Here is a 23,673-nt window from a genome sequence, read left to right on the forward strand (position 1 = left end):
GAGAGAGAGAGACGGAGACGGAGAGAGAGAGAGGAGACAGTCAGTACAGGTCTATTGCGTCCAAATGCCCAAATCTTCACTTAGCCACAGAGGAATACTAAACTTTAGTGCTCTATTGACCATATGTTTAAAGGATACAAGGCTGCTCGGCCTGTATTAAGGGCTTGGGGTCACATGACATGCAGGTGAGCTTGGCGTCGGCGATGACGAACACCAGGTTGGTCTTCCACAGCTTCTCAGCATGGAACATCCTGGATCGAGACAGAGACGAGACACAGAGGAGACGTTGTGAGACAGTCTGGGATTGGGAAAGACTGGGAACTACAATACTAGGGTTGCAAAATTCCTGAAACTTTCCCTAATGTTTACATGTTTTCCAGAAATCACGGTTGGAAGATTCCCGGAATCTAATTATATTTCATATTTCAAGTGAAATACCCTTATGTTCCAAGGAAAACATAAGTGTCTGAATGAGTTGAGTCTACCTACCAAAAATGAGCTACATCCAACCTTGAAGGGTCGGTGTGCAGGCAACACTGTCTGCTTATAATAATAATAATAATAATAATAATAATATGCCATTTAGCAAACGCTTTTATCCAAAGCGACTTACAGTCATGTGCGCATACATTTTTACGTATATGGGTGGTCCCGGGGATCGAACCCACTACCCTGGCGTTACAAGCGCCATGCTCTACCAATTGAGCTACAGAGGACCATGCATATACAGTGGGGAGAACAAGTATTTGATTTTGCAGGTTTTCCTACTTACAAAGCATGTAGAGGTCTGTAATTTCTATCATAGGTACAGTTCAACTGTGAGAGACGGAATCTAAAACAAAAATCACATTGTATGATTTTTAAGTAATTAATTTGCATTTTATTGCACGACATAAGTATTTGATCACCTACCAACCAGTAAGAATTCTGTCTCTCACAGACCTGTTAGTTTTTCTTTAAGAAGCCCTCCTGTTCTCCACTCATTACCTGTATTAACTGCACCTGTTTAAACTCGTTACCTGTATAAAAGACACCTGTCCACACACACAATCAAACAGACTCCAACCTCTCCACAATGGCCAAGACCAGAGAGCTGTGTAAGGACATCAGGGATAACATTGTAGACCTGCACAAGGCTAGGATGGGCTACAGGACAATAGGCAAGCAGCTTGGTGAGAAGGCAACAACTGTTGGCGCAATTATTAGAAAATGGAAGAAGTTCAAGATGACGGTCAATCACCCTCGGTCTGGGGCTCCATGCAAGATCTCACCTCATGGGGCATCAATGATCATGAGGAAGGTGAGGGATCAGCCCAGAACTACACGGCAGGACCTGGTCAATGACCTGAAGAGAGCTGGGACCACAGTCTCAAAGAAAACCATTAGTAATACACTACGCCGTCATGGATTAAAAACCTGCAGCGCACGCAAGGTCCCCCTGCTCATGCCAGTGCATGTCCAGGCCCGTCTGAAGTTTGCCAATGACCATCTGGATGATCCAGAGGCGGAATGGGAGAAGGTCATGTGGTCTGATGAGACAAAAATAGAGCTTTTTGGTCTAAACTCCACTCGCCGTGTTTGGAGGAAGAAGAAGGATGAGTACAACCCCAACAACACCATCCCAACCGTGAAGCATGGAGATGGAAACATCATTCTTTGGGGATGCTTTTCTGCAAAGGGGACAGGACGACTGCACCGTATTGAGGGGAGGATGGATGGGGCCATGTATCGCGAGATCTTGGCCAACAACCTCCTTCCCTCAGTAAGAGCATTTAAGATGGGTCGTGGCTGGGTCTTCCAGCATGACAACGACCCAAAACACACAGCCAGGGCAACTAAGGAGTGGCTCCGTAAGAAGCATCTCAAGGTCCTGGAGTGGCCTAGCCAGTCTCCAGACCTGAACCCAATGGAACATCTTTGGAGGGAGCTGAAAGTCTGTATTGCCCAGCGACAGCCCCGAAACCTGAAGGATCTGGAGAAGGTCTGCATGGAGGAGTGGGCCAAAATCCCTGCTGAAGTGTGTGCAAACCTGGTCAAGACCTACAGGAAACGTATGATCTCTGTAATTGCAAACAAAGGTTTCTGTACCAAATATTAAGTTATGCTTTTCTGATGTATCAAATACTTATGTCATGCAATAAAATGCAAATTAATTACTTAAAAATCATACAATGTGATTTTCTGGATTTTTGTTTTAGAGTCCGTCTCTTACAGTTGAGGTGTACCTATGATAAAAATTACAGACCTCTACATGCTTTGTAAGTAGGAAAACCTGCAAAATCGGCAGTGTATCAAATACTTGTTCTCCCCACTGTATGGTCCAAGCTCTAGTCCTAAATTACACCGGCCTCAGACCATAGCAGACCATAGCGGAAACACGCGCCGGCAGTTTTGAATTTAGACAAAAATTGACCTTCTTTATGGTGGTCGTTAAATGGCGACGTGTGCAAAGCTAATGCACAGCAACACAGTGCGGCAGGCACCCCATTAGACAGCACGAGGGGGCCTTAAAACAGCAAACGCACCGCCAAGATGGTGGTCTGCCTTGCAGCATGGTGACTCTACCTCACCTTTAAGGCATATGGAGTTTACTACCTCCTCGGCCCAGGGGACTCCATTTTGTCATTTGAGTTGCCGGTTTTATTTGGTTGAGTGCAATGCACTAGCAGCACTAGCAGCACTAGCAGAGCACACCAAGACTATATAACAAGAGCACTTTTTAATGAAATCGCACACAACCTGTGTGAAGAGGTTGTTTGTAGTCTCAGTGACATAGTTATATGGTGGGGAGGAGGGAATGAAGGTGCTTGTTTTCAATTGAGGGACCATTGTGCCTTCCAGCCTGGCCAAAAGTAGTGCACTACCACATTGCCATTTCAGATGTATCCACAGTCATTAAAACCAATTGTATGGCAGCAACATCTTTAGATAGGATCCTATGCCCTGTTATTGGAACTGAACTGTCAGAGGTAATGTGGGTCAAGCACATTCCACTGTCTTGAATCTGCACAGCTGGTTTAGAGCAGGTCTGATAGCAATAAGCCAGTGCCTCAGCCTTTCCCCTCTGAGCCACATATAATAATTCCTTCTATTGAGGTAGAGTTGTACTTGGCTCTTGGTGGGTTCATATATAATAAGTGTGATGAGCAATGATCCCTCAAATTTATTTCGGCACTGAGCAAATTTCAGGTCTGCTCAGCGCAAACTTTCTGTGCAACTTCTGGTGCGTGTTTACTGTGAACACTGAGGCTGTACCCGCTTTAAGTTACAGTTATAACAGTGGCCAAGTAGGCTCCTGTGGCTATTTGATAATAATGTAGGCCTATCAGAGTGGCCTACCATCAAAAACAATGGAGAAAATGCATCCCATAACATTTTAACATTGAAATAGCTGTTCTATGATTCAGCCTACAGTAGCAGCCAATGTGTGGTGTTCAATGTAGGCCTACATTCCATGAGACCTTTGGAAAAAAACATGCAGGACTTGACATTAACCTGTTTATCCACTTGTCCTTCAAACAAGGAGGTGACTGAAAATGTGTTGTTTGATTCCCATACCATTATTACAGAGAATCAAACAAATTATGCTACCCTCTGCCTATTGGCTTCTTAGCTTATTCAAGACCTTCTCAAAATACAACACTGCCCCTTTAAGAAAATAAAAAGCTCTTTACCTGACTTGCTTTTCAAAAATGGCTAGAAATGCAAACGTTTTGTGCTCTTGTAGGAATATGAACAACTGTGCAAACGTGGCTACATGCAGCTCTCGCTTTGTTCTCAAAACAAGCGCATCTACTCGCGACCACTCATGCTGTAAATACAGTCCAGTTGAAAGTGAATGGCACAGATCCATATATGGCAATGGTCTATTTGCACATAGGCCTACTGCAGCTCTGATTAGTTATGCCGCACCATAGAATAGAGTGTGGAGTATGGGCCTGAGTCGTGCCTGTCAATGCAATAGAATCCTACTCCAATGCGCACTTCCTACAAGAAAATCTCTTGCATAGTTAGTTTTGTTTCAGTATGTTACATTGAAAGTGGCTAATATTGCGTTGATTTGATCACAATTCCCACAGAGGGAAACATTGATAGTGTTAACTAAAAGGGAAAACTAGAATGTTGAGTGAAGTTCAATCTCGTGCGCAGCCTAGAGGGAACATTGTTGATGAGATTTTACCAAGGTTATGTTCAGCTGGGTACGCCATATCAAAACATTTTGCAATGGAAAATGGAATTCTATGTTGTTATTGGACAAGTTTAGGTAGTGCCTACAAATTTCAAAATATTTTATCCCTACTACAAATGACCCTGGAATGTGTAAAGTAGGTTGCAGTGACTGACAGCTCTCACCTGGAGCAGTTTTCACAGTCTAGCGTTCCTCTGAAGGACTTTTCGTCGTTGTCATAGAAGTATTGAGTCTGCTCCGTGATACAGCTCTCCTTGGACATGTCAGGTATTTCGTCATCGGTGTCCGCTGTGGAACACACAGCACACACACACAAATAGAACACACGCACACACCACACATGCAAACACACAAACACACATTGTCATGGGTTATGTCCATAGAACACACTCTGTACATTCTCAAGGTCTGAGAAGACAAATTACTGTTCAGTTGCCCTGGTAGCCAAAACATACATACATCCATCTACATTTAAACATTATTATTTCTCAATTAATATTCCTGGCATAGCTCATCATTGCTTGATGAATAACTTGCCATGCTCTGAGAATACCATAATTACTTTCATAACAACAACGCCAATACTTTTTATTAAGGGCCCGTCATGCTAAATAGAAAAGGGCATTTTATTACAACGTAATTTTTAATCAGATCATACTTAAAAACCTAATTTTTAAAAATGTCTCAGAAGAGTTGGGAATCTTACCTGCGTGCAGGAAACTAGGGAACGTTATGCTAACCAACAACTGTTGTAGTATCGACCTAGGGAATCAAAGTACACAAATGATTAATGGGTACCTCTTGACAGAACATTCAACAAATCTTCTGTCCGTGACAGAATAAATACTCACATACCATCACAACCCACATTTCTTACAGATTTTAATTCAGATGGTGAGTTTATTGGCTTAAATTTCATAATCAAAAAGCCTTCATGTGGAAAAATATGACAATGCATTAGCCTCCCTGTAAACAAAGTTAATCCTGAATAATTTTATTGGACATAACGTAAGACACACAGCTAATGAAATCAGGACAGAAGGCGAGCTAGTGTAAACAAAGTGTGATTACAACTGCTCTGGGACCTGTAGAATCTGTGTATCTTTACATCTGCACTGGGAACAGTGTTAAAGAACCAAGAGTTGGGTCTCACCAGGCTGCTGCTGATGCTAACCATCCAACGTTCAAAATGTCTGCTATGGTGGGCTGCAAGGGACAAAAAGGTTGGGTATTACAAAACACATTAAAAAACATATTTTCACAAGGTGAAAGCCAAGCGTAACTTCAGGTAATCTAAACATCTCCCAATAACTAAACATTCCATTTAAAACCGCACATTTTGAACCTGGGCTTAAACCTTATCTAAACATCCTGATTGTGCTGGCAAAGCAAGACTCGAGCCGAGGCATTTGCCAAGTTCGCGGACACCGACTCCGATCCAGACAAGATTTTGGGAGGGAATTAGCACAGAGCCCACCACAACAGATGCTAGTGTAAATCTACAAAGTGAAAAGGAACAACAAGCAGGTTGTGGTTTGAATGAAAGAACAGCCATGTTGTTTTGATTATGATTAGCATGCAATGCTCTGGTCTAGTGACTCAGGCCTGTGTCCATTCTTTCCATGTTGATAGAGTTTAGTCATCAAGGGGAGCTAACTAACCATGTTAAAAGTCATATCAAAGTCATATCAAAAGCTATTATCTACATTTGTCATCAACAGCTATATCTTTGATCTACATTTGTAGTCAAAATCTATTTGTGAGTAACGATGAAAATGTAGAATAAAGTCTACAAAGATTCTGTGTGTTAATTGATACAAATGTATGATAAAATCTACATTGACCTAAATCGTTCTGTAAATTACTTTAAATTAAAGTGATAGTTCACTCCAAAATTGATGTTTGTCAGAAGTTTACAGACCACAAAAGTGGTGTAATGTTGGTTGGGTAGATCCAGCTATAGATGTGCTACCTTAATTTGATCAATATTTTGTTGCAGAGAATTTTCCAGTGCAGTAGGAAATGAAAACTTGTAGTGTATTCAAGGTTTATAAAGGCTTCTAAAGTTAGTAATTTCTACTTTAACATTTCAGACTTGATTTGCCCTAATGAAAAAAGTATCAACCACTACAAAAATGACCATTCATTATAATCCACATAAAAATGCACATTTCCTGTTGATGCAGAATTATTTTCCTGCTGCAAGAAACTGGTCAAATTAAGATAGTACATCTGTATATACCTTAAATTAGATTGTGCACATCTTTCCCATTAGTTTGAGGCAAATAGCCAGATCTACACAACAAATGGCTTTAGACATGGACTTATCACCTTATCAAATAGCCCGATCTACACAACAAATGGCTTTAGACATGGATTTATCACCTTATCAAATAGCCCGATCTACACAACAAATGGCTTGAGACATATCACCTTGATCTTAGACTACGTTTGACGTCTAAAAACATCTGACAAGTTTTGATTTTAGAGTGAACCATCCCTTTAAAATACAATTATATCGCTTGTTATTCACAAAGTGAACTACCCCTTTAAGATCCCATATACAACAGCTTCAAAATAGTCTTAGAGCTCCCAAACGCTTATTGCACTCCAAGTGTTACCCAAAGACATTACTCTGACTTTAACTGTTCAAACTGCTCTTACTTGTTACCCCGCGTTTCCCCTGGTGTCCGTCTAATCTGTATTTATGGTTATTTATGGTCCTCTGGTGACGGTGTGTGTGTGTGTGTGTGTGTGTGTGTGTGTCTCTGGCTTATGTAACTCACCACGTAGACTGAGCGCAGGCCCGCCGCGGACCCCTTGCTCTCCCTCTTGGGGTCGCAGACCGACTGGTAGTCGTACGTCTTGTTGAGCGTGAACAGAGACATGTTGACCAGGTTGACCATGAGGATAGGGTCGATCATCCCGAAGAACTGGCCGATCTGGGGGAGGGGGGGGGGGAGTTGTGCAAGCACAATGCACATGTAAGTGCACATGGACGCAGAACAGACATATGCACATGAACACACAGACAAACACAGATTTACGCAGATACATTGGACGCACACACACACAACACACACACACATCTGTGAGTTCCCAGTGCCATATAAAAATTGATAGACAGTATAAAAATAAATAAAAATAAACCGGATAGGTGCAGTGAAATGTGTTGTTCTACAGGGTCAGCCACAGTGGTACGTTGCCCCGGGGGCAAATTAAGGTTACGTGCCTTGCACATCGACAGGTTTTTCACCGTGTTGGTTCGGGTATTTGAACCAGCCACCTTTTGGTTACTGTCCCAAAGCTCTAACCACTAGAATACCTGCCAGTCTTTATAATTGACAGATATACACTGAGTGTACAAAACATTAAGAACAACTTCCTAATTTTGAGTTGCACCCCCTTTTGCCCTCAGAACAGCCTCGTGCACACTATAAGGTGTCGAAAGCATTCCACAGGGATGCTGGCCCATGTTGACTCCAATGCTTCCCACAGTTGTGTCAAGTTAGCTGGATGTCCTTTGGGTGTTGGACCATCATTCTTGATACACACGGGAAACTGTTGAGCGTGAAAAACTCAGTAGCGTTGCAGTTCTTGACACACTCAAATCGGTGCGCATGGCACCTACTACCATACCCCATTCAAAGGCACTTAAATATTTTGTCTTGCACATTCACCCTCTGAATGGTACACATTTAACCTGTCTCCTCCCCTTCATCTACACTGATTGAAGTGGATTTAACAAGTGACATCAATAAGGGATCATAGCTTTCACCTGGATTCACCTGGTCAGTCTATGTCATGGAAAGAGCAGGTGTTCCTAATGTTTTGTACACTCAGTGTATAACCCAGGTGATTTGAGTAAAAATCCTGTCCAGGACTGACCAGTCCAGAAATGCTCCCCTCTGATAGGCTAGTGTGGCTCAGCATTTCAAAAAATCACGTTGTAATATTTTAAGGATTTCCTTAGCATTTTCCTTTTTTTTTAGGAGATAAAAACCCAAACGTTTTAATCTTGGTGAAGTCATCTCAGCTCTCATGAGTGCTCGGACACACACACACATTTTTAAAACACACGCACACATGAACACACGCAATCCCGCGCACGCACACAATCCCACACAGTCAGTAAATCACTCCTGGCTCACCCAGCTGATATGTAGCAGTGGGATTCAGTTTAATCAAATTAACACAGTCTACCAGGCATCCTAAATTAATATGAAGGAAGTGGTCACGGCACGTCTAGACATCCCTTCGGTGTGATAGCATTGTATGTGTGTGTGCGTGTGTGTGTGCGTGTGTGTGTGCATGTGTATGTGCGTACGTCAGAGTGAGTGTGTGTGATAGTGTGAGTTTGTGTGTGTGTGTGTATGCGAGAACCAAAAAAATGCTTTCCTCTTCCGCTATGCAGGGTCGCGGTGAACGACCCCAAAATCACACCGCTCCCCTAATTTTGGACCCTGAAACCCCAAGATTCGGAGAAAGAGTCGGTTATGGCTCACCACGTCTGTCCAAAGGAAATATAAATCAATGCTTCTATAAAAACCTGTCTCTCCTTTCCCTGTGGAATAACACAAATAATGAATTAACAGTCACAGATCTGTCGGCTGGGACCCGCCAGGACCCCCTGGAGAGGGAGAGCCTTACCTCCTGTAGGAAACATGATTTAAGGTTGAGCGGCCTTCTCCAAACAAGGGAACCCTCGTTTTTTAGTGCTCCTGCCAAACATCTAAAGGGGACTGATTTATCAAGCACACACTCTGATTGGGGCCTGCAGCCTGGTCTGCATGAAAAACATTTATTCAAGTGGTAGAGTGAGGGGCCCACACTGGGTGTAGTATGTGTGTGTGTGTGTGTGTGTGGGGGGGGGGGGGGGGGGGCGGGATTAGGTGAAGTTAGGTTCAGATATGGTTTGAGTGGGTTGAAGTGCACATGGGGTTAGGTTGTATAAGGTTGGGACATGTTGGGTAAACTTAGTCAGGGTCAGGTTGATTTGAGTGTTGACTATGGGTTGGGTAGGGCTGAACAAGGTCATATCAATGGAATAAGAGTAGGATGAGAGCGACTCACCTGACTGATGTATTCATCCCGATTGGCCATGACCAGGAATCCCCCATCATCCAGGATGACACAGTCCACATGCTGGAATCATACAGAGATAACGGGATAAACCATCATCATGTAGGGGGAGGTAGAATTTGATAATTCTCAATAATTATTTGCATGCTCAATTAAGTCATCTTAATTTAATAGTTGTATTTGTCTTAAAATTCTATCGCCAATCAAATAATAATATTTAACATAGTTGTATAATCAATCAAATGATCTTACCTCATCATTCCTCTGACAACCACAGATCTCGTCCTTACACTGTAGGAGACAGGAAACAGTTTTAATTTCAGACACAAAGAGTTATTAAAGAGTCATTATGAAATAATGTAAATCTACTTACGTTCATCTTCAGAGTAGCATTGATGAAGTTGGTCATCCAGGTATTGATGTCCAGTTTCACTCCCACAACTGCAATCAACCACAGAACCACCACGACATTACAGTTCTGAACTAAACACCCACCACAACTTTTCTGTTCAATTATGCACTGGACAGAAACAAGTCAATGCCAGTCTGACTAGAAGTCAAAGAAGACCTCCTGACATTGTCTGGGTTCTGTTCATTAGGCACCAACCAGTAGAAAACTGACTGAAACAGTAAGGGACTACGTGGACATTATGTTTATGGTTTCTGTTGCAAATGTTTAAAATAAATGTATGGTTGTGTGCCTAATTGAACACAAACCTGGTGTGTTGAGTCCTTACCTGCTGGTTTGAGTCTGACTCCATCAATGTCCAGATTCACTGCTCTGCTCACCAGGACTGAGTCCTCAGTCACTGAGACAAGAGAGGGAACAGAAGGGGTCAGTTAGGACAGACAGACACACACACACACACACACACTCCATTGACTTACTGTTGGTGTCCTCCTGGTAGGGTGTGGGTGTGAAGATGTAGATGTCATTGTCCAGACTCCTCTTATAGAAGCTTGACTTGTACGTCTCTGGGTCCTCTGTCCAGTCTAGTCCAGCACTGAAAAACACACCCATGCTCAGCTGCATCAACATTAATACTACATATTTATCAAGTGAGCAAACATTCCTATGGAACAGAATATACTGAATGTAAATTACTGATCAAGTTTAACTGCTCTACAATAAGCTTTATAGGTAGTTATCGTCATTAGAGCAATGGATAGAGAGAGAGAGAGCTGAGAGAGAGGGAGAGAGCTGAGAGCAAGGGAGAGACCTGAGAGAGCTGAGAGAGTGAGAGTGAGAAAGAGAGCTGAGAGAGAGAAAAGGAGAGATAGGCATACCTTTTGGGATAAATGCGAGTGATTCCTCCATCAGTGGCCACAAATCTGGCCAGGACTCCATTTCTGAAAGGAATAGGAAAAAATAACAACAACAAATCAATGTGTGTACAAAACACAAGAAGTTGGTGGCACCTTAATTGGGGAGGACGGGCTCGTGGCAATGGCTGGAGCGGAATCAGTGGGATGGTATCAAATACATCAAACACATGGTTTCTATGTGTTTGATGCCATTCCATTTACTCCGTTCCAGCCATTATTATGAGCCGTCCTCCCCTCCACTGGCACAAAAGTATCCAGTCCTGCAGTGCATCTTGTTACGACACTAAAATGTATGTTTAAATCATGCAAGCTGACAATGTGTATCTGTTTTTCCTTGTTTATGTGTTCATAGCTAGTCGAAATAAACTTTCACAAACCACAACCTTTTAGATTCATCAAATTTATTAAAACAAGAATGGTGCTTTTGTGTGTGGATTGTGTGCTTTCATGTGCATAGTTTGGTTGACTCACGGCCTATGATCTCTCCACTGCTTGACGAGGTCTGACGTGATCCCAGCGTCCAGCAACAATCTGTTCACCAGATCCACATTGCCTGAAAGACAAGGAACCAATGTCACTTGGGCTTGATTCAATAATAACAGAAGGTTGAACCCCATTGACCTGTCTGCTGAGTGATCAGTATCTGATCTTTGTCAGTATAGAGGATCTTCATTATTTTTCAATTCAATTTAGCTTTATTGATCCCTCAGGGGCAATTCTTTGGCCTTCAGACAGTGGCCACGAAAGTGAGTCATCTTAATAAGAGCAGTGTCTTTGGACTGCAGGTTGGAATTTATTGTCATGAATCTTGCCCTGGGGGCATCTCTGCAGGGTGGTCACTAGCTGGCACAGCCATAAAATTAGATTTGAAACCTAACCCTAACCACACTGCTAACCCTAATGCCTACCTTTAAATTAAGACCAAAAAGCAAAGATTTAGACTTTGCAGCTGGCCCAGCTAGAGGATATTGCTCAGTTCTGCCTCCAGGGCAAGACTCATGACAATAAACATGAACCTGACTTTGATTTTTGAGATGGTGACCAAGAGATGAGGCCTACTGTGAGTCAGAAAGCTGTGACTCAATCTCTATAATAGTAGGATCGATGAGAGAGGGGGATGGAGGGAAGGAAGAGGAAGGTAGATAGAGCGTGAGTGAGGGAGGTAGAGATGAGAAAGGTAGAGAGAGATGGTGACAGAGAGAGTAATGGGAGAAAGAGCGAGGGAGGTAGAGATGAGAGAGGTAGAGAGAGATGGCGACAGAGAGAGTAATGGGAGAAAGAGAGCGAGAGAGAGAGGGAGGTAGAGATGAGAGAGATGGCGACAGAGAGAGTAATGGGAGAAAGAGAGCGAGAGAGAGAGGGAGGTAGAGATGAGAGAGGTAGCGAGAGATGGCGACAGAGAGAGTAATGGGAGAAAGAGAGCGAGAGAGAGAGGGAGGTAGAGAGAGGGATAAAATAAAGACAGAGATGCGGAGATGATGGATCAGATGATGGATCAGATGATGGATCAGATGATGGGGAGATGATTGATCAGATGATCGATAGAAGGAGTATAGTGGGAAAACACATTCCCAAGTTGTTTTCCAAGTAGTGTGTAAGGTCATGCACTCCAATGCTGTCATCAAAAGCTTGGTAGAGTCATGATAGCAGAACAAGCACAGTCTCTGAATCTCCACCATATTATTATGAGGTAAAGTCATTAACTAGTACTTAATAAAGAAGTGCACTTGGAGTGTGCAGAGTGTGTTTGGGGGAATGTACCAAGTCATTTCCGAGACGTCCGACCTGACCAATACAACGCAAACGCACCCAACTGAACACAGACTACTACCCGATCAAAGGGGGACCCTTTTTTCTGTTGCGCGCCGCACTTTGAACCTGTTGCCGTGGCCGCTCCAGTCCATTAACGTTGAGACGCGGTAACCTTCCATTTACGACACACCACACACACATCAGAGAAAACAGCTGGTGTAACACTTTATTCCATCCCCCCTCCGTTCCCTCCACCTGCCCCAGTGGTTTTCATTAGGGTCTTCTGATTGAAGGCAGGTCAGGAATTCTAATGTACTTCACCGCCACTGCAGTGGCTTAAACAAGTAAAGCATGTAATGTCCGACTCCTCACCCATGCCAATCATCCCACAAGGCCTGTATACACAGCGTTCCATAGTCCTGCAGAGAACACCCACCAATCTCCCAAGCAGAAATAGAGAATTAAGGGAACTAATACCCCAATTGGGGGCTTTGTTTTATTTATTACAGGGGTATTTCCAATTGAGTGTTTAAAGTGTTTGAAGTGACTTTTTCAAACCTAATAATCAGACTAGCCTACACATCAGGCCTATAAACGTTACTTTTGAGAGACATCGCTACATTTCTAAGACAAACTTGAAAGAGAAAAAGAAAGGACTGAGTATCTTTCCAATTGAGATGGTGGAGTATCACTTTTCAAACCAACACATCAGACCAATAAACATGACTTTTGAGCGACATCGCTACATTTCCAGGAAACACTTGAGAGGGAAAAGAAAGGACTGGGGCGAGTAATTAACGTCTACTAGTATATCAGAGAGTGATGTGTTGCTAATGCATTGGTCAGATGTCGGAGACAGAGTCTCCATCAGTCTGAAAGCTCCGGCGTGCAGGCCTGATTTGGCCCTTTTTATTGCTCCGCTCGCGCTCTCACCTTGACGGGTTCTGGTCTTTCTCACAAACACACAGTAATTGGACCAGTAGGTGGGGTGTGTGGGGGTATATTACTTGGCGGAGTGTGTGTGTGTGTGTTGCGGCAAAGCCGAGGCATCTAACACGTGCCCTGAGGCGTGTGATGGTCAGACTTTTAGAGTTAGGCTCAAACAGGCCAACACGAGGAGGGAGGGGTTATTCAGACGGAGAGACCTGACTGTCTTTCTTCTGTATACAGTGCACTGCATAGCACCTAGCAGTCACTCCAGACATCCAGACCTATGGTTGACTATAGACACCCCAGGGAACAGGTTCAGTTGGCTCTCCTATGAAGACATCAATACTGTCCAAGACCCATGTTATTCTAGTGCCCACTGAACAATGGTCTAACCACCGAAATGTTTGCGTAACTTTTTGAGCCTAATTTATGATTATTAAAGGATCATCAGAAAACATATTTCAGAGTGCTTCATTAAGGGTAATGTGTATGTTAAAAAATAATAATGTAAAAATGTAACTGATGTCTCAATCTATTCACCACCAGTTCTGAGTAGTGAGTGTTGTAAGAGGTTAACCCAGGGATGGTGGTTGGTTAGTGGTTGGAAGAGGGAACACAGGAAAGGTGTTTAGTTGTCCCTGGTGTTAGCTACTCTTTGCTGGAAAGGAGAAACCCAGGGGAGGTGTCTGGTTGTCCCTGGTCTTAGCTACTCTTTGCTGGAAAGGAGAAACCCAGGGAAGGCGTTTGGTTGTCCCTGGTCTTAGCTACTCTTTGCTGGAAAGGAGAAACCCAGGGAAGGTGTTTGGTTGTCCCTGGTCTTAGCTACTCTTTGTTAGAAGGGAGAAACCCTGGGAAGGTGTTTGGTTGTCCCTGGTCTTAGCTACTCACACAGTGGATCGTTGGGAGTCTTCCTGTCGATGTACTCGTTGAAGTCCATCAGGAACTCTGTGTTGTTTTTAGACGGCTTCAGATCCTTACAGTACTCCCTATGGGATAAAATAATGGAAACACCAATTTATATGTACAGGTAACTGCCCAAATAATGGAAACACCAAAATAAAGTGTCTTAATAGGGCGTTGAGCCACCACGAGCCAGAACAGCTTCAATGCACCTTGGCATAGATTCTACAAGTGTCTGGAACTCTATTGGAGGGATGCGACACCATTCTTCCATGAGAAATTCCATAATTTGGTGTTTTGTTGATGGTGGAAAAATCTGTCTCAGGCGCCCCTCCAGAATCTCAGATAAGTGTTCAATTGGGTTGAGATCTGATGACTGAGACGACCATGGCATATGGTTTACATCGTTTTCATGCTCATTAAACCATTCAGTGACCACTCGTGCCCTGTAGATGGGGGCATTGTCATCCTATGGGGGCATAGCCATGGTAGCCAAAATAATGGCCTGCCCAGTATTTTTTATACATGATCCTAAGCATGATGGGATGTTAATTAACTCAGGAACCACACCTGTGTGGAAGAACCTGCTTTCAATATACTTTGTTATCCCTCATTTATTCAAGTGTTTCCTTTATTCTGGCAGTTACATGTATATAAACCTTTCAAAAAAATAACGGTCAATCTTCTTACCTTGGTGCAATGAGAGTGTATCCATACTCCTCAAACTTGTCTTCCTGCAGGCTTTCAGAGACTGTTGAAGAGAAGAAAGCTGTGAGTTCAACAAACATCTCTCTGTGCCATTCATATGCACAGACCTTGGAACCGGAAGAAGAGTATCACACATAATTAATGTCAATTTAACATGATGACCATTGATTGATACAGATGCTGATGAGATTTCTGGCTGATGGATCAAATTACTTCTGTTGACTGTAATAGTAGACTGTCAACTGATGGGCCATGATGATTCAGACATCATAAAGACAATCCCCAGTCATAGACGGTCCACAGTTTGTATAGACACATGACTCCATGTCTGATAGAGAGATACAGCTTTGATGAATGTAAGTTAAGTGTTGTCTGTCAACTCCTCATTTTAAAGCATTTTAAAGGGGTGGTGGTGGTGGGGGTAAACATTCCTCTGTCCATCGTCACAGGGTGACCATATCACCCCCTCCACTCAAGGAGCTTGGTTCTTATAAGTTTGTATCTTAAAGGTGGTAAATATTATGGTAAAGACTAGGTTTGGTAGCATAGAAGACAATACAGGAAATATACTGTATGTAAAGGGGGTATACTTAGTTGACTGTGACTAGAACTTGGCCTAGAAAATCTACAGATAGCATAGCAGTGTACAGAAGAGAAAAATAAAGAATGAGACAATCTCTAATGAACAGATGCAAATCAGGTCGTGTGGGCAACATGGAACCTTGGCGTGGGAATGACTTTCCTATGAATGCTGGGAAAAATGGCAGACAGACACGACTCTTAGAACAGGAGGAGAGAGACAAGAGGAGAAGAAAATACTTGCCCTCATCCCCTGGAGTGGACAAAATCCCGGCAGAGAGAGTATGTGAAAGAGAGATGCGTCCCCATGGGTGAAGGAGGGAAGGAAGGAGGGAAGGAAAACAGAAAAAAACTGGGTAAAACCACAAGGGTCAAAGGTCAACAATATATTTTATTCACAGAGCGAGGCCTTGAATAAAAATATTGCACTCCCATCAAAAGGTTTATTCTCAAAATGTAAATGTTGGCAGATCAAGCTACAAGAGGCACGCAACGAGAGGCCTTAAATGCGGTTTAAAATGAGCATTTTAGCGATAACATTGCATTGCTTTCAATGCATTGATTTCAAATACCATTAGCATCGTATTTTCTGTACTGTAATACAGTGGTATTGATGAATCCATGGGGTTATTAGTTTTGAGTAATGTTTTCATATGACAATGCCATGGAAAGAAATAGAGGATACATTCGTCATGGTAACATGGAACATAATCCTATTGTATTGCTTGGATATTACTTTGATATTCTTTAAAATATGGGCTCTTATTATTATATTGTGGTGCGGTATCTCATGGGTTAGACTTCAGACTAGTACGTGAGGTCTTTGGTAGAAGCACAAGCATTTCGCTACATCTGCAATAACATCTGCTAAACACGTGTATGTGACAAATAACATTTGATTTGATTTGAAATCAGGAAGTGAATTGAAATCACAAATCTAATCATTATCATTATTGTCAATAACGATTTTTCTATTCTTGAATTGGAATTTCAAATCACTTCTGGTTTTGGCTGAATTTAAACGGAGCCTACCCCAACCAAATGTGTTTTGGCTGAATTTAAACGGAGCCTACCACAACAAAATGTGTTTTAGATAAAACAACAAATGGCCACTCTCTCAATAAAAGTAGACTATTAGTGTGCTATGTGACTCAGCGACCACATGAGACACACAACCACACACAGGGGAGACAATAGCAAACGATTCTGGTGCACACAAAAGGAGAGAGACACAGAGAGAGAGAGTGACACAGACAGACAGACACAGAGAGAGACACAGATAGACAGAAACAGAGAGCAAGAGAGAGAATGATAGAGAGAGAGAAAGAGCGAGAGAGAGAGAGAGAGAGAGAGGCAGACAGACAGAGACAGAGACAGAGACAGAGAAAGAGAGACAGAGAGAGACAGAGAGACAGAGACAGAGAGGGGTGATGCTCTGTGGGGACGAGGTGGTTTCTGTCTTTCATTAAGACTATTTTACGAGGCTGTAAACCTCAGAATGATTAAATAAGAGAAACTAAAAAAGGGAGAAACCATCCAGTCATGTGTTGTGCAAACACTCATCGCTTTCTCTTTTATGGGTTCACCTTAAAATAATGCAAACATCCTCCCCTCTGTCCTTCCTGCTAGCTAGACTCTAGAGGGTTAGTGCCAAAGCCACATCTGAGTGCCATTGGGGCAGGTTGGATAAACAACATGCATACAGAGGCTTGTGAAAACACACACTCATACACACACTCCCTATGGGGCAGCAGCATCGCATGCAAGGCTCTCCTTGTGTGTGGGCAGACTAGGGACTGAATCAGTGTGATCAAACATTATCTAAATCAGTTATCAGACCCCTATCTACATGACTCAGATTCTTGTATATCACATCATTCCATGGGCCTCTTTACACTACACTACTTTGACGACATAATCTAGGTCCAGGAGAGATACTTGTGTAGTGTAAAGAGACAGATCCAGAGACAGATCTAGAGACAGATCTAGACTTTCTCTCTGGAGGAAGTGAGGGAGACATCTACACCACAAACCCCCCTCTGAGTGGTACAGTGTTCCTGCAAGAATTACCTTCATTACCTTAATACCAGTAGACAGCATGTTGTTTGCCTACAGTGGGGGAAAAAGTATTTAGTCAGCCACCAATTGTGCAAGTTCTCCCACTTAAAAAGATGAGAGGCCTGTAATTTTCATCATAGGTACACGTCAACTATGACAGACAAATAGAGAATTTTTTTTCCAGAAAATCACATTGTAGGATTTTTTATGAATTTATTTGCAAATTATGGTGGAAAATAAGTATTTGGTCACCTACAAACAATCAAGATTTCTGGCTCTCACAGACCTGTAACTTGTTCTTTAAGAGGCTCCTCTGTCCTCCACTCGTTACCTGTATTAATGGCACCTGTTTGAACTTGTTATCAGTATAAAAGACACCTGTCCACAACCTCAAACAGTCACACTCCAAACTCCACTATGGCCAAGACCAAAGAGCTGTCAAAGGACACCAGAAACAAAATTGTAGACCTGCACCAGGCTGGGAAGACTTAATATGCAATAGGTAAGCAGCTTGGTTTGAAGAAATCAACTGTGGGAGCAATTATTAGGAAATGGAAGACATACAAGACCACTGATAATCTCCCTCGATCTGGGGGTCCACGCAAAATCTCACCCCGTGGGGTCAAAATGATCACAATAACGGTGAGCAAAAATCCCAGAACCACACGGGGGGACCTAGTGAATGACCTGCAGAGAGCTGGGACCAAAGTAACAAAGCCTACCATCAGTAACACACTACGCCGCCAGGGACTCAAATCCTGCAGTGCCAGACGTGTCCCCCTGCTTAAGCCAGTACATGTCCAGGCCCGTCTGAAGTTTGCTAGAGTGCATTTGGATGATCCAGAAGAGGATTGGGAGAATGTCATATGGTCAGATGAAACCAAAATATAACTTTTTGGTAAAAACTCAACTCGTCGTGTTTGGAGGACAAAGAATGCTGAGTTGCATCCAAAGAACACCATACCTACTGTGAAGCATGGGGGTGGAAACATCATGCTTTGGGGCTGTTTTTCTGCAAAGGGACCAGGACGACTGATCCGTGTAAAGGAAAGAATGAATGGGGCCATGTATCGTGAGATTTTGAGTGAAAACCTCCTTCCATCAGCAAGGGCATTGAAGATGAAGCATGGCTGGGTCTTTCAGCATGACAATGATCCCAAACACACCGCCCGGGCAACGAAGGAGTGGCTTCGTAAGAAGCATTTCAAGGTCCTGGAGTGGCCTAGCCAGTCTCCAGATCTCAACCCCATAGAAAATCTTTGGAGGGAGTTGAAAGTCTGTGTTGCCCAGCGACAGCCCCAAAACATCACTGCTCTAGAGGGGATCTGCATGGAGGAATAGGCCAAAATACCAGCAACAGTGTGTGAAAACCTTGTGAAGACTTACAGAAAACGTTTGACCTGTGTCATTGCCAACAAAGGGTATATAACAAAGTATTGAGAAACTTTTGTTTTTGACCAAATACTTATTTTCCACCATAATTTGCAAATAAATGTCACGATCGTCATACACAACGGACCAAGGCGCAGCGTGATATGAGTACATACTTTAATAGTACTTAGCAACACGACACAATACAACAACAAAATAACAAAACGATACGTGAAGTCCTCGGTCAATAACACAAACCTACACGGAACAAGATCCCACCAAACACAAGTGCACAACAGGCTGCCTAAGTATGGTTCCCAATCAGAGACAACAAGCAACAGCTGATTCTCGTTGCCTCTGATTGAGAACCACCCCGGCCAACCTAGAAAACAAATGAACTAGAAACTGAACATAGAACACAAAACATAGACCCTACACACCCTGGCTCAACATATAAGAGTCCCCAGAGCCAGGGCGTGACAAAACATTCATTAAAAATCCTACAATGTGATCTTCTGGATTTTTTTTCCTCATTTTGTCTGTCATAGTTGACGTGTGCCTATGATGAAAATTACAGGCCTCTCTCATCTTTTTAAGTGGGAGAACATGCACAATTGGTGGCTGACTAAATACTTTTTTCCTCCACTGTATATACTACGGTATTTACGGTATGCTAATAGCTGCACTTACTGTACACATGAAGCAGGAATGTGGCTTTGGCCACACCACATCAAGGTTAGTGTAAACAGAAAAGTTGCAAATCTAATGTTGAAGAGAGATAGACAGTGTGCCCATAGGAAGAGGGTTGTATTGGTAAGTAGATGGGACACAATTGTTAGCTCCAGGAACGTCTTCACTAAGATAAAACAGAGCATTATGGGTACTGTAGTTCGTCATGCTACAGGCGTTAGCGCAGGAGGACAGGGAAGGTGTGAGGTAAGGTAGAGGAGGAGAATACTTGCCCAATTCCACTGGAGGGGGTTCCAACACACGGAGAAGACAGGGGTGAGAAGGTCAGCAGGAGAGGAGAGGAGAGGAAGGAGCGAAGGGGACAGGAAATAATCAAACAGGGTCACACAATATTCTATTCAACCCTCTGAGTGTTGAATAAGAACATTGCAGCTTGAACAGGATGTATGAGAAATGGGTTTCCCGTTTTACTGCAGAAAACAGATGATCAACTCAGGGACCATCCCAATCAGCTAAGGGACTGACTGGTAGTAAAGTAAGACATGTTGTGTGTGTGTGTGTGTGTGTGTGTGTGTGTGTGTGTGTGTGTGTGTGTGTGTGTGTGTGTGTGTGTGTTTGCACTTGTGGAACAGACCCACAGGAGGTACCCAGACAAACCGAACTTCCCAGAGAAGATCTCTGTGTGTGTGTGTGTGTGTGTGTATATGTATGTGTGTATGTGTGTGTGTGTGTATGTGTGCATGCACTGTATGTGTATCCCCAGTGGCAAGGGACAGTTGAGTGTGGAGAGGGGAATAAACCAGACTACACAGACAGAAACAGAGACCTTCCTATGGAAGACCCATCATCCTAACACAATGACTGACTAACAACACACAATGACAGATTTGACTACTGGCAAACTCACAGCTTGAAGGGAACATGAGAGGGGAGTTCGAACACATGTGGAAATAAGTGGAGCCATTGGAAACATACACGCCGGTGTAAATGGACTGATGAGTTTAGTACATGTGTCAAAGGAAGGGGACCTTCCTGGGTCTGATCCCCTGGTTGTCGCCTTGTCTGGAAACTAAACTCTGAAGAGGACCACAACTGAGGAGCTGTACGCCTGTTGTTAGGAGACACAGGGGGGTACGTGTGTGTGTGTATGTGTGAGAGTGAGTGAGTGAGAGAGTGAGTGTGTGCCCACAGACAAAAACCACAAGCTAACAGGAGATCAAACTGATTTAGAATGCTACTTACATTTGGCCTGGGTGATGGTGTCTCCAATAGTAGTATGGATGTAATGCAGGCTGTACGCTGGAAGGACCAAGGCTAGACTAGGAACACACACACACACACACAACCATACACACAGAATAATAGGCACACGCACGCACACACACACACACAACCATACACACAGAATAATAGGCACACGCACGCACACACACACACAGAGAGAAGAATAGGTGCACACGCACACACACACACCACACACACACACATCACACACACACACACACACACACACACACACACACCACACACACACACACTTTCCAATTTTGCACAGTTCTAACAAAGAACACAGATCTCCACACCACAAACTTAAAAGTTGATCCACATATCAAAACAAACATTTCATAAACTTGTCACCACTGGAGCTTTCACACAGACATATCCTGCGGAGCTTTGTATGTAAAGTCATCTTCTTATTTTTTACAAGTACATTTATCAGGTGTACAGTTTAATCCTCGTAACTTTGTGAAAGTGCATTAAGTTTAGAATTCCCCATTCAAATACAATAGTTCTTATTTTGCTCCAGATGGCTGCATGCTCCAGTTTAGTGCACACATTTAGGACAGTCTCAAGAGGGTTTTGACTAGGTAGTACACAGCTACAACCGGAAGTGACTTTTTTTGTAGCAGGTTAGGATAACTTACGCAGCAGGTTAGGAGAATTAACTTAACAGGTTAGGAGAATTGGGTTAAGGTTAGGATGAGCTAAAATGCTATCCTAACATGCTACGAAAAGTCAATTCCGGTCGTGGCTGTACTCCGTCTAGTCACAACCATAGAGCTAGATAGAGGACTGTATCTGTGCCATTATAGCGTCTGTGACAGCATGGGCAGCGCCATTGAGGTAATCTCCATTCTAAAGTAGTCCATTTTCTTCTTCACAATTGGCTGATCCCTCGTGATGACCTGGTTGGACATGACTCCAACAAGGTCACCAGGAGGGATCAGCTAATGAAGTTGGATTTCCCACCAAGTTACCTACATTAAAATCAAAGATTTGTTTAACTAACCCAAGATGGACAACAGACTGTCGTTTCCAATGGGAGCAAATGAATTATAGTGGGCAGAACAAGCAAGGAGGTGGGCAGAGACAAGTACGAGCTAGCCAGATCCTATTGGTGTGTTCAACCATGTATTTGCATATTTCCATTAGGGAACGCCTACTCTGTGAAGTGCGCATGTGCAATAGCTCAATTCGCCCTTGCACCCCTTCTAAACAGCAAAACATTTTAAAACTTTGGCAAAGGGTAAAGTCTACAAAACGTAGTCCACTCTGTAAAATATTCTAGTTTTGGGAACAGAAAACTGTATTGAGATCAAATGTTTAATCGATGAGAAATTAGCAGAATGTCGGCCAAAATCCATTTAGCTCCATCTTCTCCCACTGCAAGCCAATGGGCTTCCTCTCACCACCAAATATGGTGATGAGTGGAAATGCCACCCGGACGCTTCAAATGTATACATCCGGTGAAAAATCTGTCTTATTGTTCTATCTGTGTTAAAATAGTGTAAGCCCTCAAGGCCTCTTTCATTCTCTATGGCCATGACCTCTCAAGCGGTTGCATTGATCAGGTGCCAGTGCACTACTAGTAGTCATAAGAGATGAAAACAGTGACCCCTATTTTTCTTCTAGATAGGGCCCTGAGTTTTTATGGAACCTAATTATATGTCCTGACCATGTAAAACTCTTGACCCATGAGAGTTTTCTTGGTCAGGTCACATGGTCAGAATAAATACTCAAGGCCCTAAAAATGAATACTGTACATGGTATACTCAGGTAGGGGTACAAATACAGTACATGTAGCTGTTACCTGTAATCTGTACCCTTTACAGGGGCATATGTGTACGATCTTTGGCTTCGGTCTATGTACCGCTGTGGAGCAGAACACACATCGATGTCTTTGTCATTAAAGGGACAGCTCACCCCGAAATAGTCTAAAAATGTATTTTTTGGTTTTTCATCATGCTTCAGTTTACCTCATCCTGGGACTTCACTAGTGTGTGTACGGTGCGGTAGCCAGTTTCTCCATTAATCATGTTCGTTCTTATCTGAGGACAAAAAACACTTAGCTCTTAGGAGCAAGTTCAACCCACAACCGGATAGAATGTGGAATCACAAAGTAAGGTGGAAGCACTAAAGAAGAATGTCAGTCGTCTCCATCTTACCTCTACTTTAATCTCATCCTCCAGCTCAGCGTCCAGGAAGTCCAGAGTAACAGGCTCCTGGAACTTAGGGTTCTAGAGTGCAAGAGAGCGATAGTGAGAGTGCGAGAGAGAGAGAGAGAGAGAGAGAGAGAGAGAGAAAATGCGAGAGAGAAAGTGCGAGAGAGTGCAATAGAGAGAGTGCACGCGCAAGAGAGAGCGCGCGCGATGAGAGATTTAAAACACCATTGACTGTTTCATAGATTGAATCAACCCAGGAAAGAATTAACCCAGGAATTATTTAAGACAGTCTACGTGAAATTACCTTTAAGGGCGGCATTTGTCACGCAAAAGAGCACATACCTGTGCAAAAAACAACAACAGCCTTCCTGTCTATTTGAAATGTTATGGTTATTTTTCTTACTGCTCACTGCCAATTTGTCATGCAAAATGTACCCTATGTCCGGATTTAAATGATTTGTCTCAGCTTGTAGCGTCATACCTAAGAAGACTCGAGGCTGTAATAGCTGCCAAAGGTGCTTCAACAAAGTACTGAGTAAAGGGTCTGAATACTTATGTAAATGTCCTATCTCAGTTTTGTATTTTTTATACATTTGCAGAAATTTCAAAAAACCTGCTTTTTGTTTGTCAGTATGGGGCATTGTG

The 23,673-nt window shown here is 43.0% G+C and overlaps 1 protein-coding gene across 1 annotated transcript in view; it reads right to left on the reverse strand.

Moving 5' to 3' along the window:
* Positions 1–23,673, reverse strand: part of LOC311129045 (voltage-dependent calcium channel subunit alpha-2/delta-1-like) — a 193,801-nt gene that overhangs the window by 7,179 nt on the left and 162,949 nt on the right. The window contains exons 19-36 of the mRNA XM_084161304.1: positions 23,032–23,103; positions 22,843–22,914; positions 22,677–22,738; positions 20,828–20,904; positions 14,870–14,930; positions 14,168–14,265; positions 11,069–11,150; positions 10,559–10,621; positions 10,160–10,275; positions 10,009–10,080; positions 9,645–9,712; positions 9,524–9,562; positions 9,263–9,334; positions 6,976–7,131; positions 5,343–5,395; positions 4,896–4,951; positions 4,354–4,477; positions 139–251 (exon numbers count right to left, since the gene is read on the reverse strand). Of these exons, the coding sequence (XP_084017430.1) occupies positions 139–251; positions 4,354–4,477; positions 4,896–4,951; positions 5,343–5,395; positions 6,976–7,131; positions 9,263–9,334; positions 9,524–9,562; positions 9,645–9,712; positions 10,009–10,080; positions 10,160–10,275; positions 10,559–10,621; positions 11,069–11,150; positions 14,168–14,265; positions 14,870–14,930; positions 20,828–20,904; positions 22,677–22,738; positions 22,843–22,914; positions 23,032–23,103 (1,456 nt within the window). The remainder of the gene's footprint in view (positions 1–138; positions 252–4,353; positions 4,478–4,895; positions 4,952–5,342; positions 5,396–6,975; positions 7,132–9,262; positions 9,335–9,523; positions 9,563–9,644; positions 9,713–10,008; positions 10,081–10,159; positions 10,276–10,558; positions 10,622–11,068; positions 11,151–14,167; positions 14,266–14,869; positions 14,931–20,827; positions 20,905–22,676; positions 22,739–22,842; positions 22,915–23,031; positions 23,104–23,673) is intronic.

Source organism: Coregonus lavaretus (assembly GCF_964263955.1).
Source record: "Coregonus lavaretus genome assembly, chromosome: 5".
NCBI classification, from domain to species: Eukaryota; Metazoa; Chordata; class Actinopteri; order Salmoniformes; family Salmonidae; genus Coregonus; species Coregonus lavaretus.